Genomic DNA, 20,209 nt, shown 5'->3' on the forward strand with positions numbered 1-20,209 from the left:
AATATTATGCTAGGGAAATTCTCTTAATAAATAATTGCAAATCTCTACCTAAATACTTACGAAAATTGACCCCCTTTCTCGACACCAATGGAATTCTTAGAGTTGGTGGTCGCTTGCGCAATGCTTCTCTAAATTTCTCTCAAAAACATCCCGCACTCTTACCCAATAATCATAAATTTACTACTCTACTCATAGAATATACTCATTAACTCTATTTACATCCCGGTCCCCAAACGCTTCACTATATTCTCGCTCAACAATACTGGATTGTTTCTGCTAGAAAAATAATTCGTAGTGTTCTCTTTAAATGTCCTCAATGCTTTCGCGCTAATCCAGTAATGCCTCAGCCTCCTATTATGGGAGATATTCCTGCTGTAAGACTTTCTCAAGTAAAACCTTTCTCTGAAGTTGGATGCGACTATGGTGGTCCATTCTCTTTATTAAGATATCGTGCACGAGGTGCTAAGTCCTGTAAAGCCTATATTTGCTTATTTGTGTGCATGGCCACGAAAGCTTTGCACTTAGAACTGGTTTCCGACCTTTCCTCCGAGACTTTTCTGGGTGCACTGCGTCGATTCATTTCTCGTAGAGGTCGCTGCAATCATATTTATTCCGATTGTGGAACGAACTTTGTCGGAGCTTCTAGAGAACTGATTAATATGCTAAAATCCGCCGCTGAGCAAGAACAAATTTCTTGGCACTTCAATCCTCCAAGCGCGCCTCATTTTGGTGGCCTGTGGGAAGCAGGAATAAAGTCTGTAAAAACTCACATTAAAAGGGTCATTGGTGATCAATTGCTCACGTATGAGGAATTTTATACGCTACTGGTTCAAATAGAAGCAGTGCTTAATTCTCGTCCATTGTGTCCACAAAGCTCTGATCCTAATGATTTGTCAGTTCTTACTCCAGGACATTTTTTAACCCTAGAGCTCGTTAAACGCCCCTCCGGAAGATGATCTTCCGGGATAAAATTAAATCATCTCTCTCGCTGGCAGTTGATATCACACTTGCACCAAAGCTTTTGGAGCCGATAGTCTAAAGAATACCTTCAAACACTTTTACAAAGAGCTAAATGGAATGACTCTACTATTCCAATAGAAATAAACTCGGTTGTTTTAATAAAGGATGATAATCTTATTCCGCTCAAATGGAGCATTGGAAGAGTCTTAGAGATTCACCCGGGCCATGATCGTGTTACACGCGTGGTTACTTTAAAAACAGCAAAAGGCATTCTTAAAAGACCAGTGACAAAGATATGCCCACTGCCTTACTGCAAATCTCATAATTAAAATTTACTCTAAAAAAACATAATCGCAAAAAACATAATCGCAAAAAAAACATAATCTCATTATAAACATAATTAACATCTCTTATTTAATTACTTTTCTCTACTCTATAACAAATGTAAACTCTCTTAATATTTAATTAAATTACACTCATGCATTAACCCCAATAATGCGTTTTTTCTAAATTTCCTCTAAATTTAACTTCATAAATTTCACTTTTACTTTCTTTTTAAACATAACGCATTTTTTCACTTTTTTTTTTATTTTACTTTACTATTCTCTAACGAAAATGGAAAATATTTCATTTTGGTGGGCGGTATGTTGGATTCTATCTCTTCCTCCCATCCTTTACCCGAAAAACCTTAGTGGGTACGTAGCCGTAGTGTTTTTTTTAGTGTATCCTCAAGTGTTTTATAAGCAAAAAATCAACAAGTACGAGTCCAGAACGGGAATAAAGGTGAGTGCCCACAGTCCTGATACATTAACTCACCCTAATGAACTGAGCCCCTTAATTCTCGCCCGTAACACATGGATTATTTTTAGATATCTTAACTATATTAGAGTCTTTGCAAATAAATTCACTTGGAGTCACTTCTTCACATTTATTGTCCAGAAACGCGTAATTCTGTTCATTAAATATTAAGTATTTTGCATTAGGTATTATTACATTTAGGGAATTATTATTTTTTACAGAAAATGGGTAAAGATGATATAGATTATAACTATCATTTTCCACAATAGGTATTTCTAAAATAAAAATTATTTTATTTGTCTCACTATAACTTTTAATATTTATAGTTTTTTCAAAAAGTATTAAATTTATAAGTTCAGGTTTAAAAGGTAGTTTAGAGTTCTTTAAATACTGTGAAACAGAATTTATTTCCTTGAACAATTCGTCACTCTGAACAATAGAATTGTGAAATACGTTTATCTTAGCAAAAACTTATGGCAGTTTCGATTTTTTCTAATATATCGTAAATAATCTGATATTCATTGATTATTTGTGAAAGAGTAATTTGTAATAGTAAAAATTGATATGTGTCAAGAAAATATGCTTCAGTATTATAAAGAATTGTTTCTAACATGTCAATACGATGTTTAATTATTATTTGATTATTAGATAGATTTTTAATATTATTTTGGAAATTTTCAATTGATTTGTCAAACATTGAAATTTGATTTTTAATAATAGTTTTTATTTCTAATTGATTGTCAGAAAGATTTTCAATGGCTTTATTATATTTTTCAGCATCATACTGATCTAAGTTACCAGTTATTGATTTGATTATTGATCCCAGTCCATCAATTAAACCACGTTTATATCTATTATTATTAGCACCATATAAAGGATTAATTTGTTTAATTTGAATATTTATTTTAGTTTGCAATAAATTTGCTAAATTATAAGAGTTATAAAATTATATTTGTATGTTTTTGAAACATTGTATTATTTTCAAAAGCAATTTTTATTCTAAAATATTGATTTTGAATTTCATTAAATTGTTGAATTAAATTAGTTATATCAAATACTTGTATAAATTTCCAAGTGTCGATTTTATTTTGGGCGTTGCCTAATTTTAAGGGTAGTATTCCTGGGTTATCATTCATTCGGTGGTATTTTGGTTCTCCATAGGTGGTGGCGAATCTGAAACAACAGGTGGTTTCCTCAATTCTTGAATATGTAGTATTTCTTTTTTATTCGGATCTTTTTTCCGAGTTATTTCCACTCGATTCCTTTCTAACATTTTTGTTATAGTATATGGTCCCAAGAATTTATTTTTTGATTTATTCCTTTTTAAAGGGTTTAATTTATATACCGTCTGTCCTAATTTAAATTCATCATTTGTGTTTCCTTTTACATTGTGTTTAGAAACAACTTTCTCTTTTTGTTTATTTAGATCTTCCTTTACTTTTTCATAAACTTTTTCTAGTTTTTGTTTATGATTTTGGGTATAATCTGTAAAATATTCTTTTAGATTAAATATCTCATTTGGCTCTCTTGAGTTCGTATGACCAAAAGTTAGTTCAAATGGTGTATATTTTGTTGAGCTATGTATTGTATTATTATAGGCAATAATAGCATAATCCATCAATCCTTCAGTTTCAGTAGGGAAACTTTCTTTCAGTAATCTTAGGTGTTCTATAATTGTGGAGTGAAATCTTTCAACTACACTGTTTGATTCGTGATGTAAGGGGGTGGTAAAATGTACTTTAATTTTATGTAAATTTAAAAGTTCTTTGACAGTTTCGTTCTTAAATTCTGCCCCATTGTCTAAAATTATTTTTTCTGGTATTCCCGCAAAAGCAATATATTTAATTAAGGCATTTGCGATGTTTATTGCATTTTTTCCAGGTATTTCAATTGCTTGTGCATATTTTGAAAATGCGTCAACTAGAGTTAAATACATTTTTGAATTATAATAGAATACGTCAATATGAACATTTTGAAAAGGCTTAGAAGCTGTTTCGGTTAACATTAAAGGTGAATAAGGTTTTTTCCTACAATATTTTGCGCGTTGACAGATGTCGCAACAATTAATATAGTTGGTAATTTCTTTTTTCATGCCTATCCAAAAATAATTTCTTTTTAAATATTCGAGAGTTTCACTTATGCCCTTATGATTTGTTTTCCCTTCATGATGATTTTTGATTAGTAAAATTTGTTCTTCTTTATCTATTACTGTATTTATTAACTTAGTACAACGTATTAATTTTGGCGAGAATTTTGGTCCCTTCTCTGAAAAGCGTTCAAGATAAACTTTATTAAATTGTTTATAAAATTCATCTAAATGAAAATACATGTGATAAGTTTTACTTTCCACTGTATAATCCCTTAAAAAATCAAATATTAAATTAGAGTTATTAGTTTTGGGAATTTTGACATTAATTATTTTATGATGTTGATAGTTTTCTTGGTTCACAATTAATTTATTATGAAGATGTGGAAAAACTAATATTTGATTTGTTTTGTTGTTTATAATTTCTTCCAATATTGAAATTCCATCATTGGTAGTTTCCATGACGTTAGAATGTTGTGTAGTTAAATCCTCTTGTTCTTTTTCTTGTATATCTTCATGTTTTTGCTCTTGTTCTTCTTTTTGTTGTAACTCTTTTTTCTGAACTTCTTTCCTAGTTCTTGGTGATCTAATTTGTATATCTTGGAGAATTTTTATCTTTTCTTTTTCTTTAGTTTTATCTGTGTTCTTTTGGCTTGTTGAGGGTTGTTCTTCACGGTCAACATTTTCTGCTAGGTCTCTTAGATAATCAATAGGGTCGAATCCTTGTTCTTCTGTGTCTCCAGGGTGATTTATCATCGATTCATTTTCTAGAGCATTTATTTGAATTCTTGAAAGTGCGTCTGCATTCGTATTTATTTTTCCTTTTTTGTACATTATGTCATAGTCAAATTCTTCTAAGTTTAAGCGCCATCTTACTAGTTTACTATTTGGTTCTTTCAAGTTAAATAGCTACATCAATGGTCGGTGGTCAGTGTAAATGGTGAATTTTCGTCCAAATAAATATGGTCGGAAATATTTACATGCCCATACAATCGCAAGTAATTCTTTTTCGATTGTACTATACCGTGTTTCTGTTTCATTTAATGTCCTTGAAGCGAAAGCTATTGGTTTATCGGAACCTATTTGTCCTTGAGATAAGACTGCTCCTAAGGCCACATTTGAAGCGTCTGTTGTCAATATAAATGGTTTTTTGAAATCTGGATATTGTAAAATAGGTGCGTTAATTAATAAATTTTTACAAGTATTAAAAGCTGAAATAAATTCTTGATTATGAATAATCTTCGAATTTTTCTTTAGGCATTTTGTTAAGGGTTTCGTAATTTTAGCAAAGTTTTGAATAAATTTTCGATAATATCCCACTAATCCGAGAAAACTTTTTATTTCTTTAGGTGTAGTAGGTATTGGAAATTTTTTAATTGCTTCTATCTTGTCAGGGTTGGGTTTTACTCCTTGAGACGTTATGACATGTCCTAAATAATTTACTTCTTTACGTAAAAATTCGCTTTTATCTAACTGTACTTTGAAATTGGCTTTTCTTAATCGTTCAAACACTTTTCTTAGTCTTTCTAGGTGTTCTTGTAATGATGTACTAAATATTACGATGTCATCTAGGTAAACTAGGCATTCTTCGTTTTGTATTCCTCTCAAGACGTTATCCATAACTCTTTGAAACGTCGAGGGCGCATTTTTGAGTCCAAAGGGCATTCTTTTAAATTCATAATGCCCATTTTCGGTTGAAAACGCCGTTTTACATATATCTTCGGAACACATTTCTATCTGGTGAAATCCATTTGCTAAGTCCAATGTTGTAAAATATTGGCTGCGTCCTAACTTGTCTAATATATCAGATATATTAGGTAGCGGATATTTGTCATCTATTGTTTCTTCATTTAATTTTCTGTAGTCCACTACTAATCGCCATTTTCTTTTTCCTGATGCGTCCAGTTTTTTCGGGACTATCCAAATTGGGCTGGACCATGGTGATATAGAATCTTGAATAATACCTTGATCCATCATTTTATTGATTTGGTTACGTACTTCTTCTTTATGGACTTCTGGATATCTGTATGTCTTCGTATATATTGGTGTTTCATTTTTTAGATTTATTTTGTGCTGGATTTGGTTCGTAAAAGTTAAGGGTATTTTTTCACAATAAAATATATCTCTGTATTCAAAGCAAAGTTCTCTAATTGCTTTTTTTTCTTCTTGGTTACAATGTTCTAGGCGTAACTGTTTTAAATTTGATTTTAAAATGTTATCTTGATTATTGGATAGTGGTTCATCAATTTCCATTTTTTCTAAGCAGTTTATTTCTTGGATATTCAATATTTCACATTCCATAGGCTCGTTAAAAGTTATTTCGATAGGAACTATGTTGCTGTTGGTTACTGTTGTTAAAGCAAAATAATTTTCTACGTTGACAATTGCTTCTGGTGTTTCCACAGATTTTCCAAAATTTGTGTAATTTAATAATACTGTACCTTTTTCAATATTAACGGGAATTTTAACGATTTGTTTCGATCTTGGATTAATTGTTATATTATATGTACTATCGTCACATTCATAAATAATAGGTATTTTTATACGGGGTGTTATCAATAATTTACGGTTCATATCAATTATAGCTTTAATTTGCTCTAATAGATTTGTACCAATAATACCATCATATTTGTCACTAAATTTAAAAACATAAAATTTGTGTTTTTGATTTTCATTAAAAATATTAAAAATAGGTATGACAATAACTTCATTATGATAGGATATCATATGAGCTGATTGAATTTGAAAATCTTCAAAAAATATAGAATTCGGATAAAATTGTTTTACTAATTTAGGAGAAATTAAACTTTTTGAACTACCTGTATCTATTAAGAAATTAGCATTAAGTTCAGGAATAAAAATATGAGGTAGATTTTTTCTGTTAAGTGCATTAATATTAATTAAGTTATTTCCTTCATAGGTGGAGTCAAAGGAAAATTTACATTATCTGTGTCTGTGTTATTATTGGGAAACAAACACTCATTATTAAATTGTTCATTATTCAATTGTTCATTATATTCTTGTGTGTCATATGTCGTCGAGATATAATTATTAGAACTTGCATTTTCATTGTTACAATAATAATTATAATATTCTTGGTCAGCATAGTCTGGATATTCTTCGCAATAATATTGAGAACAATCAAAGGTTTCATTAGGATAATCATTCTGGGTCACTGGGTTAATGTTTTGAGAAAATAATAAATTTTGCTTGGGATGCATAACTGCGTTTCTACCGGATGATACTTCCATGGGTTCCGGTTTTTGTAAATTTTGATTTTTTATAACTTGACTAGATTTAAAAAATGGTTTTGGATTTTGATTAAAATTTTGTTGTAAATTACTCCTTTGAGGATAATTCATTTGTCTATTAAAAGGTTGAAAAGTTGGCCTTGGAAATACATTTGATCTCATTGGAAATTGGTTAGAATTTCGTCTGTTATTAAATGATTGATTATTAGGTCTAAATAAATTTTGTTGAGAATTATTTTTAAAATTATTATAAGGTGAAAATAAAGGTTTTTGACTATTTTGTTGAAATGGATTACTCTGAAAAGGATTATTCAGAAAAGGGTTATTCTGAAAAGGATTATTATTCTGTAATTTTGGGAAAGAGAGATTGGAATTATTATTTTGGAAATTAATTGGTTTACTGAAAGGATTATCTACAGGTGTAAATCTTTGATTCAGTTGAAAAGTTTGATTGTTATTTACCAAATTTTGTTTATTTTGGCTATAAAGAAAATTTTCTTCTTCGATTACCCAAACTTTTTCTAAAGTTTTTGGGTCTCTTAATCGAATATTATTTTGCAATTGACCACTTAAGCCTCTAATAAAAGTTTTTAATGCTAGTTCTTCATAATTTGCTATTTTTATAGTGTGTTCAGCTGGGTTTAGACTTAACATATGAAAGCTGGGTTTAGACTTAACATTTTGAAAATACTAAGGAACGTGCGTCTTGACACCTCATTCCAAAATTATATGGAGTTCCGTTACGATTAGGTTTTAGGATAATCAAATCTTGAACAAGACAATCTAGATTTCGTTGGTCACCAAAGCTAAGATTTAATAAGTTTTTAATTTGATCCCATGAATTTAATTCATGAATACGAGAACCAATTAAACTTAATGCTCTGCCTGATAATCTTCCGATTATTGCACGCATTATAAAATTGTTATGTCCATCGTTTCCTTCTCTATAAAAGTTTGTTATTAAGCTTTGACACGTATCAATAAAAATATTTAAAGTATGTGGATTGCCATCATACACTGGAATTGTATCAATATATAATCTTAAAAATGAATCATTAATTTGAGATTGATTTTGAGTTTGATTTGAAGTAGCCATTACTTGATCTAAAATATTTTCTAGTTCAGAGTTAATAATTGAATCAGAAATAGTTCTATATCTGAGACTTTGTTCAAAACTATCTTTTTCAAAATGTCTAGAACTTAAATTTTGAAGCCTAAATTTATTAGTTATTTCCTCGATTTCACTATCTGAATCGGACATAAAATAAACTTAATCAAATCGTTTTTTACGAATAAAAATTAAAAAAATAAAAATAAAATGGAAAATGGATATATATGGAAAAAAAGCAAAATTCGAAAATAGTTTTAAAAATAAAAATAAAAATAAATGCAAAATACGATACTAATAAGCAGAATAGAAAAATACGACACTTACAGTAGAGAGATGTACAGGGTGAGTCTAGCTACGATGTTCATTGAGTGCGATGTTTTCGGGGATGATTTTCGTTGATGATTTCGTTTTTCGGGTGATGATTTCGTTTTTCGGGTGATGGTTTCGGTTTTTCGGGGGGTTTTTCGTTTTTCGTTGCTTCGTTTTTCGTTTCTTCTTAACCTACCTGGTGTTGGCTATGTTTGTCCTCGACCAGGTCCTTATTCTAAGCTGGTTTCGGCGATGCTTGTCCTCTGCCAGGTGTTGGACTTTCGGCGATGCTTGTCCCCTGTTCCAACGGTGTCTTTGAGCTGTTTCTTGCTTTTCACTGTCTCGATCCGTCCGTTTTTTGGGTTTTACCAATTTAATCCGCGTTACTGGCACCAACTACGATTTTTGTAAGATGGCTTGGCAAATCCTACCGACTGCGCCAGTTTTCTTTCGTGACCGGGACAATTACTTTTTAAAAAACAACACAGAGATTTGATCAGTTTATTAATATGTTTGGTTGAACAGTACTAACAAAAAGATGAGAAAATATAAATGTAACTTATATTTATAAGCTTCTACTGCTGAGGTAGCAGTGACGTCAAAGGCGGGTGACGTACACAGCTACGTGGATATAATTCGTGTTCTTTTTTTTTGTTAAAAAATTAAAACAAAATTATTATTTGTTGAGGGCGAAAGGGGCCCAAAAAATATTTGAACACTGGCCCGTGACTTCGTCGCTACGTCACTGAATTTTAAGGGTTCAATTCATTTGAAAATAAAAGCACACTTTATTGGAATATATTAATATATTTATTCTAAAGGGCCAAAAATGTACAATTTGTAAAGATAAGACGATGAAATTTGGTTAATTGATATAAAATATGCATCAAAAAGCTTTTAAAATTATAATGCAATAGTATTGCTATAAAAAGACCAAAAAGGCAATGAAACGTGTAAGAAAAATTGCTGCAAATTTTTATCATCCTCTTTCGTTCTAACAATCTAAATTAATCATAAGCATAATAGCCATAGGTACCACCCTTCAGACATTTTATAAAGGTGCTTCCTGAGGCCCGATTCTGTATACATATTTCCTGTCTAGTGACTCATCAATCGTATACAAATAGCATAGGCTAGACAGAAAATTTCTTGCCACGAAGCGTACAGAATCCCACTGCTGTTTTTTTATAATATCTGTGTTATAGTAAACAATCAAGAAGTAAACTATTCAAAATGTTTTTCTTCACAAATGCATTTACCGACGCATTTACAATGCTTTTCCAATACATTTTTATCAAAGCCACATAATGATTTATTGTCTTGTACTTGACTGTTACGTTGGAAGAAACATAAGTAATATAATATCCAGAATATTTGCGAAGAATTGTAATTAGGAAAGACGTTTATTATTATTAGGATCCTTAACTAACTAATCATCTCAGTCACTTTTTATTGAATCCAGATCTCTATCCGAAAAAGAACCATCAAATGATGGCGCGACACTACTTGTTTCACTTGTGTAGCTAGGCTCTACAAGGAAATTAAATAATTATATAACTTGAGATTTCATATGAATCTTATGTAAAAGGAATTAATGTAAAATTTCATACCTATTCATTATCAATTTAACAAAACAAACTCTAATACAAAATATTTAATCATGTAAATAATCAGAGCCCAGACCATCACATCAAAAATATATAAAAATGTCTTGAAAAGACGGTTGGAGTTGATTTCTAGGAATCGGCTAGTAAAGATTTAAAAATAGCTCAAGGTCGCCAAATCGGCCTTTTTGCATTGCATCTGCGAGCGTTAGAAGCGGCAACATTGTCGGAGGCAAATACGAGCGAAGCCCTTATAATCTTATACAAGTAGGTGGCTAGTTAGACACTTTATATTCGGAGACGTATTGCATTTAAAAGTTTAGCGAAAAACTGTATATATAATTTCTATAAATTTGTTACCCCTCATGGGCAATTTAGATAGCTTATCAATTATTGTCCCTCATATACCAAATATGAATAGGAAAATGTAATGGATATGGTGCTTGGGTGCCTGTATTTCATATGGAGGCCAATAAGATACTAATGCACGTATATAATATATATATATATATATATATATATATATATATATATATATAGTTATATATATATATATATATATATATATATAAACAAAGGAAGTTATCGTGGAAACTATAAAAACGAAGAAAGAAATTCATTGGGCAAGTCCACAGAAAGATTAGTCATGATACATGACTAAAACATGACTACCCGTAGACACTCAGTGTTTCTGCCTTCCGGCTTCATCAATACGGGAGGAATCAGCAACGATGAACCAGCGATCCTGAAAAAAGAGAAAAGAAAAGGAGAAGCAAACGAGGCACAAAGGCGCCATTTGCAGCTGGTCCGGCAGTAGCTTACAATTTGAAGCGTTAATACCGAAACCGCCGCGGAGGCGTTCCAACACACCTCGCCGCTATCACCCTGGTCCAGAGAAACAATAAACAAAGGAAGTTATCGTGGAAACCATAAAAAAACGAAGAAATTTATTGGGCAAGTACACAGAAAGATTAGTCATGATACACGACTAAAACATGACTACCCGTAGACACTCAGTGTTTCTGCCTTCCGGCTTCATCAATACGGGAGGAATCAGCAACGATGAACTAGCGATCCTGAAAAAAGAGAAAGAAAAGGAGAAGCAAACGAGGCACAAAGGCGCCATTTGCAGCTGGTCCGGCAGTAGCTTACAATTTGAAGCGTTACTACCGAAACCGCCGTCATTTATTGACACGACGATCGATTCCGACGACTGTCATTTCTAAGGTAATTTGACGCCGTGTTTTGGAATCATATGTATGTATGTGTGTATTTATCATTAACCTTTTTTCTATTTTGTTATAAAGAATTATTTTAACTTATTTTTTTATTACATACAGATATGAGGGCAGCAATTTAAAAATTTGCACTGTGGGCAAGACGGGTAGAAAAAAGATGCTCATTTAGAATATTAAGAAATTCAGACAAAAAATTAAAATAAGCATTCTTTAAGATTGTTTCTACTAGTTTTATTTAAAAAATATAAATATAAGGTCTAATCTGGCGAGTTGAGTTTGGATGAGACTGTAAACAAAATTTTTAAAAGTATAAATGTAATAATTTAAATTCTCTGCGTCTGATAAAAATTCATGTGTAGCAGTAAAGTAGGAAAAAAAGTGTAGGTTTAAAAGCATCAATTTCTGGGAATTTCATATTTGTAGAGGCTGGGAACCACCTACTTTTCTGGGAACCCTATACTTTCAAGCTTAAATTATTAGAACTGTGATTAAAACAAATCACTATTTTCATTCATATTGCAATCAATGAATAATAAGAATATTATATTATCAAATATTAATAATTAAATTTTCGAATACAAAGTAAATATAGCAGATAGAACATATTATAGAGATGCAACCATAAAACGTGATTGTTATATTTACATGGTGTTGGTAGATAGCATCCAGCCGTAAACTGAATATACAACGTACCTATTACTGTAGTGTGTAGCCACAGTTTAAAGAATATGTGTGTAGCCGTCAAAAATTTTGTTTCACTGAAATTACTATTTTAGATCACACTGAACGAAATAATGCAATAAAATTAATTATTTTGAAATAACTGAAGAGTTATGAAAAACGAGTCAGCGATGGCTATGAAATGAAGATCGCTGTCATTTTATGTGTAAAATTATATGGGAAATGTCATCGATCGTCATTTCCAAGCCAACTGGACGCCGCTTTTTTTCGATCATACGGTACCCTTTTGTTTAAACTTTTTCCTGTGGGGAGAAATATCATACAAAACGGTCTTATCGTACAGTCACTATCATATATACGATGATCGTAATTATTTTGATGTAATTACTTCGACAATGAAATCATACAACCGAAATAAATCTTTAGGTACTCGTACAATTTTTTGACCCGTCGATCGATTTAGATGAAAAAAATCTTAGGTACTTCTATAACGTAATCATAGCACGAAATAAATTTTTAGGTACTCGTACAATTCTTTGAAACGACGATCAATTTAGACGAAAAAAACTTTAGGTACTACTACAACGAAATCATAGTACCGAAATAAATTTTTGGGTACTTGTACAATTTTTCGACACGATGATCGATTAAGATGAAAAAAAAATTCATCTGTCAGAAATTTTATATGTCAAATTCATCTGTCAAAAATTTCAGCTAATAGAATTACTGGAAATCGATTCAAGGTCGTTACGCCGTTACGCCGTTTTTAGGATAGTGTGGATGCACCCTCAGAGTGTAATTTTGTATCGAATAATGTCAAAACACAAAGACGACGACTGATTTAAACGAAAAAAATTTTAAGTACTACTACAACGAAATCATAGTACCAAAAATAAATTTCTAGCTACTCATAAAATTCTTTGATACGACGATCTGTTTTCTGAGACGAAAAACATATTTAGGTACTCTTGCAAATTTCTAGGTACTCGTACAATTTTTAACCCATCGATCGATTTGGATGAAAAAATTCGTGGGTACTTCTGTAACGTATTATAATAGTACCGAAATACATTTCTGGGTACCTACTGTACAATTTTTCGACACGATGATCGATTTAGATGAAAAAAAAAAAAACTCTTTTAGGTACTTCTGCGAAAATCATAACATCGAAAAAAAATATTTAGGTACTTCCATAACGTAATCATAGCACGAAATAAATTTTTAGGTACTCGTACAATTTTTTAACACGACGATCGATTTAGACGAAAAAACACTTTAGGCAGTTCTACAACGAATTCATAGCACGAAATAAATTTTTAGTTACTCGTACAATTCTTTGACAATTAATGATCGATTTAGACGAAAAAACTTTAGGTACTACTAAAACGAAATCATAGTACCGAAATAATTTTTTAGGTAATTTCGTACAATTTTTCGACACAATGATCGATTTAGATGAAAAACACCTTTAGGTACTTGCCATGTATAGCCATATGCGAAAATATCAAAATTAATATTATGATATGTCATTCTATTATAGCATCCACACTATCCTAAAACGGCGTATCGGCGTAACGACCTTTAATAGATTTCCAGTAATTCTATTGGCTGAAAAATTCATCTGTCATAAATTTTATCTGTCAAATTCATCTGTCAAAAATTTCAGCCAATAGAATTACTCGAAATCGATTCAAGGTCGTCACGCCGTTACGTCGTTTTTAAGATAGTGTGGATGCACCAGAGAAATAGAAGGGATAGAGAATGAGCGTCAACATGCGCAGAAGGTCTAATCAAGTTGGGCGCCATATTCCAGGTCTCCGTGTCATTTTGTATATACTGTTTGACCAGCGGATCTGAAGCTACGGAAGGAATGCGAGAAAAAAAAATCGATATTGCCACGTTTATCTATAAAATTGCAAAATTGCCAGGCATGAACTATAAATTTACTATTTTTATTATATATAATGTAAGCTTTCTAAAGTATATATTTTGACGTATATTATTAAGGCATTTTAACGTAGTTCATATTGTTCGATATGTTTTATTTAATAACTTATTTCTTTCATTCTGTATAATCTGTTTATTATGAAAGTTGAAGATTTTTCAACGATATTGGCAAACCGGCATCGCCGCGCATGGTCGCCTATTCGTCGAACATGATTGGCCAGAGCACGTCACAGGATTTGTTACCACCTGGTTGCCATGGCTTTTACGCCTTTCCTATTCGCTTGCTTTATCCCCAACTTCACGGTCTCTTCTGAAAAGAATAGAAATATTGAATACTATCGAAATATCCAGTGGCGGTGTAATTTTTTGATCATTATTACTTTATTTCATTATTTTATACCGGTTATCCTAAACTTTGTTCCTATATTTTTATATAGATAGCTAAGTTGTGTTTTATTATTTTGTTATCTGTTATAAATGTTTTTCAATGTAGTTTTAATTATTAATATTAAGTTTGATCGTATATTTGTGTTTTAAAATGAATAAATTTGTTATGGGTAAGACGCTACATAGTCATACAAGAGAAATAATACAATTTATATAGGTAAGTTAATAATAACGTGGATGAAATTTCATTTGGTTTATTTCCTCGTGTTCATAATAGGGTTTGATGAAGAAGCTACAGAGAGTTCGCTTTAGTTGCCGCTTAAACGTAAACTTGAGCGGATATTTTTTATACCGGAGTTATCGGCTATAAAAAAATTTACACAGAAGATAAAAAAAGGCTGAAACTAACCCCGATAAAATGATGTCCAGCTCTGGAAAGAAACGACCACGTGAGACTGCTGTCGAAAAGCTCGACGACTTTTTCGAAGTGGTCAAGAATTTGATAAATAGATTTTATCTCGAATTCAAACTCGTCCTCACAATTAGAAAGCTTTTTGCAAAAATTGCAGGAAGAATCGGATTTTCCTTTTTGGTAGGGAAACGCTTAGGGGTTATTAAAATCAAATGAATTTTTTTGGCGTAAAATGTCAAAATAACAGATAAATATTAATAGAGCGGCCCATTATATTGCAGAGAGAGATATAAATATATACGAAATTCGGTGAAAATATAGCCAAGTATTATCTATTTGGAAGAAACATATGGGTAGACAAATTAATTCCAACCTTTAAAAAATCGAAGCTGGCGGAGCGATACAATATCTGGTGTAATAGGTAATATTGGATCTACTGGTGAGTAAAATTATATGTTTGCGCTTCCAAAGCTAACTATTTTCGCGATTTTTTTGCTGGAAGAAGTTATGTTCAAAATGTATTATAGAAAAATATAGTTAGTACAGATATATAGTCAAGTCATACCTCAAGACGCAGTCTTGATCATCTGATGGCATGCGCATATGGTTAGCGAAACATGCGTCCAGTGTAAAATTAAAGTGTTTTGGTGTATTGTACTGATTTAGTGTTTTATTTTGCTGTGTAACACCAAAAGGTTCCAACCCCTGTACTATTTCTTCTATTATATTAACAACACAATAATAAAGACTAAAATATTTTTAAGGGAGCTTTAATAAAGCTTTTAGTGTTTATCTGCTAACCCAACAGTAACGATTCAAACAGCATAAAGTTTTTTGAAAATTATTAATCTGAGTATTATATTTATGATACACATATTTTCATATATAACACCGTACGCCCATGCCTATTTTATGAATGAAATTGGGCGTGTTTTGTTTACAACTGCATTCCCCTGCCGATACCCCTTAGCTACAGATCCGTTGGTCACACTATAGGTGAATCTTAAGGGCAACAAATAATTTCCTGTTTTCAACCATACGGGGGGCAATTAAAATTTAGTGAAATTCTATCATTTATTATGGATAGTTAAAAAAAAAATAAAAAAAAAAAAAAACAGTTTAAAAACAATATTATGTATATAATACACTAAATGAAGAAATACGAATATTCTGACAAAAGGCGCTACGGATAGATGACCTTTTCTTAGTCGTTAAACACTCGAAATGCCATTAAATAAGTATTTACAACATTTCAGGTTCACTTGTACTTCATACTCAAATTACGCGTTTCAATCTCTTAAAAAATTTTTGAAAATTTGGTAAAAAATTGTTCTAAACAACTTTTTGTTCAAGTTGTATATTCATAAAACATTTGGTTCATAATTACTTGATTTATTACCTTTATTTTTAATATATATAAATAAAAAAAAAATGTGTTTTTGTTTTATTTTTTTTATTCGTCCCTTCAAATTGTGTTACCGAAACTGTTACATAACATGTCCTCTAAAAAAATATATTTCATAATACATAAACATCAGTGATTTTATTAAGGGATATTATTATTAGTATTTATCCTGGTTTTTGTCGACACAAAAACTTAAATTTGTATTGAACATCAATTTATGATTTCTGTAAAATTTTTGATACAAATTCAATTTGTCAAAAATTCAAGTCATTAATATATTGATAAACAACCCAAATTATTCCTGCAAACATTTTATTATAAATAAAAAATCTGTTACCAAAAGTTTGTAAAAACATGGGTTTGTCTTAAATACTAGAAAAAATTTATTTTTTGGTAACAAAAGAAGCTTGCTGATCCTTATTTGTCCATAACAAAATTCTGTGTGTACAACATACATATACCTAATTTATTATTAAGAAAATTAGATTGTATGATCTCAGAATTTTAAGAAAATTTTTTTTAAGATAAAATAGTTTCTTCTCAACTGTAATACTTTGACCTGTATTTATCTATTTAAAAACATGGGATTGACAATCCCCTTACTAAAATACTGGAAGGTACTGATTAAGTTTCATTGCATCAAATACCTTTGCTATAAATCCTGGCTCACAATTTAAGGCCATTGAAAATGCTTTTGAACTTCATCATTGATTTTACAAGAATAAAAGTGTAATATTTAAACAAACACTCTTTAAAGTAAAAGGGTAAGCTTCATGACTAATAGTCTCATTTTTAACACTTTAAATATCATCTCGTTAACAATTATGAATTATTTATATATTTTTCTAGTAATTTATGGCACAGATACGAATTAATATATGCCCCATAACAGTTTTTAAATAAGAAACATCTGCCTACAGATTTAATTTTCTTATGGGCATAATACCCTTTCTTCCTATATAAATCTTGCCATTTTTTCAGTGCAATGTTCCTTGTTTTTACAGTTGTAGGAATATTAAAAATGTTGGAACAGAACTCGATACTATGTTTGAAAAAGCCTTCATACTTGTAACTGTGCATAAATCTAATTAACTGAATTTTCCTCCTCTTGACACTCTGAACACAGCTGCTGCTAATGTTAGAAATTTTTAGCACAAAGCTACAACTACCTACAACAAACTTTTTACAATAAAAATGTTAAATTTTTTTTTTATAATTTTCTAAAATACTTATCTTATGTTTTCTTTTCCTCCAAATAATCTTCTTGTCAAGTAAGGACCAATCTGTTTGCCTCAGTGATACAAAATTTGACATATTTCTGGTACACTTGAACGTGTGCTTTCATGGACACTATAAGAGTACACTGTTTTACAGAAGCACGAACATTGATTCCAAGTATCTTGTTCCTCCACATGTAATAAAAACATCCTCTTCAAATGGCCACATCACACTTGGTTTTTGACCATTCCCAATTGCAATCACGATTTTTACAAATCGTCTGTAGAAAAACTAAACAGTTTTTGGATCATCTAAACACGATTATGTTGTATAAACTTACACATGAAAACTAATCATTTTTCCCGGCGTATTAGCTTTCTTAGAATGACTATGACAATATACAACAAGCCTTTTTGAATTAGTGTTTAGAATAATTGAGATAATAATAAATTTTAACTAGATAACAACTTGATAATAACACAAACGAAAAAAAAACAAAACAAACAGATGTCAATTAGAGAGGGGAAGTGACAGCGAGACCTGGAAGATGTCTGCCATCTTGCCGTCGACAAAAATTGGGATGCGCACTCGTCGAAGCTCATTCTCCCACTTCCATATCTCTGGGATGCACCCTCAGAGATATGGACCCTCAGATGCACCCTCTATATCGAATAATATCTAAACACAAATACGACGACCGATTTAAACGAAAAAAAATTTAGGTACTACTACAACGAAATCGTAGTCTCAAAATAAATTTCTAGGTACTCGTACAATTCTTTGATACGACGATCTGTTTTCTGAGGCGAAAAACATTTTTAGGTACTTCTGTAAATTTCTAGGTACTCGTACAATTTTTGACCCATCGATCGATTTAGATGAAAAAAATCTTTAGTTACTTCTGTAACGAAATCATAGCACGAAATAAATTTTTAGGCAATTTCGTACAATTTTTTGACACTGTGATCGATTTTAGATAGAAAAAAAAACTTTAGATACTCTCGTGCCAATTTTTTGATACGACGATCGATTCTGACGCACGATTGTCATTACTTCAAAGGTAATTTGACGACGTTTTTTGGAATCATATATATGTCATGTGTATACTTATCTAATAAGTAAAGTGTATTCATTTAGGATATTAAGAGATTCAGACGAAAAAATCAAAATAGGGTAGTAAGTATTTTTAAGATTGTTTCTACAAGTTTTATTTAAAAAATTGTAACAGAGAGACCATATTAATATAGGGCCCTCTCGGACCGCTTGGACGAGTCCATTATAAAAAAGAGCGGGGGACAGTAGGTAGAAAAAACATGTGATTTGATTTGTCACGGAAACGTGAAGTTTATTAATGTGCGTTTTGTTGAAATTCATCGAGTTTTATCATAAAGTTTATGGTTCGACACCTAACAAAATAATTGTAACGAATCCCCGTCACAAAATATAAATAATTTAAAGTCTAATCTGGCGAGTTGAGTTTGGATGAAACTGTAAACATAATGTTTAAAAGTGTAATGTAATCATTTAAATTTAAATAAAATTTTATAGCTGTAAAGAAGTAAAAAAGTGTAGGTTTAAAAGCATGAACTTTTGGGAATTCCCTATTTGTATAGTCTGGGAACCACCTACTTTTCTGGGAAACATACTTTTCAAGTTCAATTTATTAGAATTGTGATAAAAAGAAAGCACTATTCTCATTCATATTGCGATTAATGAATATTAATATACACATTGAGTTATACTACCATATATTACTCAAATTAAGTTTTCGAATATATAGTAAGTAAACATAGATAGAAGATAGAACATATTATAGAGATGCAACCATAGAACGCGTTTGTTATATTTATATGTGTTGGTAGATAGTATCCAACCGTAAACTGAATATACAACGTATTACTGTAGCAATCAACATTTTTGTTACACTAAAATTACTATTTTAGATCTTAGTGAATGTAGTAATGTAAAATTAATTATTGTACTGATTAACTACCATATAATCAAAAAAAAACGGCGTCAGCGGTGGCATGAAATGAAGATTGCTGTCATTTTATACCGGGTGCGTCTCAAAAGTGGCTCACCGCTATAATCCTTTTTAATTTTTTTAGATAAAAAACGATTTGGTATGTTAATATAAATATGACATAAATTAGGAATTATTGACGTATTCAGTTACTTTTGGTCACTTCCTGTTTCACCGGAAATGACTACAACTTTTGATTTTTAAATGACACCCCCGGTATGTTTTTGCATTATTTGATAGAAAATGACACTCTGAATCGAATGACATATCATATGTCAACTTTTGACATTCTAGCTTTAAAAAATTGTATTTTAAATTTCAATCTAGAGTTCCCCGTCACAAAATATAAAGGCTGTGTTAAAAACACTAATTTTTAATCAAGGAGCCTTGGAAAAATAGATTTGATAATCTAATGATTTTCGTGTCTTGTCCGGGCCCGTTCTTATAAGATGGCCAAATCGTATTTTTAATCATATCTCAATTTTTCCAAACGGAACAAGGAAGGCTCGTTAGCATATTTAAAAAAGCATTTTTTACGAATAATTTGGTACCACACACATGGTATTTCGAGTCAAATTGTCATTATGAACCGCATGTTACAATTTCAACAACCATATGCGAAAAATGTAAAAAATTGACATATTATGATATGTCATTCCTCTTGAGGGTGCATCCACACCATCCTAAAAACGTATCATGTACGGCGTAACGGGCGTAACGGCCTTGAATAGATTTCCAGTAATTCTATTGGCGATGTCTCAAAAGTGGTCCACCGCCAT

At 31.1% G+C, this 20,209-nt stretch overlaps 1 protein-coding gene across 1 annotated transcript; it reads left to right on the plus strand.

Moving 5' to 3' along the window:
• Nucleotides 1-338: 338 nt before the first annotated feature.
• On the plus strand, nt 339-956 carry LOC115875338. The gene has a single exon (XM_030890762.1). It carries the CDS (start codon nt 339-341, stop codon nt 954-956), a length of 618 nt encoding a protein of 205 aa, XP_030746622.1.
• Nucleotides 957-20,209: the final 19,253 nt, after the last annotated feature.

Source organism: Sitophilus oryzae, unplaced genomic scaffold, assembly GCF_002938485.1.
Source record: "Sitophilus oryzae breed Bouriz unplaced genomic scaffold, Soryzae_2.0 scaffold_1373_pilon_pilon, whole genome shotgun sequence".
Lineage (NCBI taxonomy): Eukaryota > Metazoa > Arthropoda > Insecta > Coleoptera > Curculionidae > Sitophilus > Sitophilus oryzae.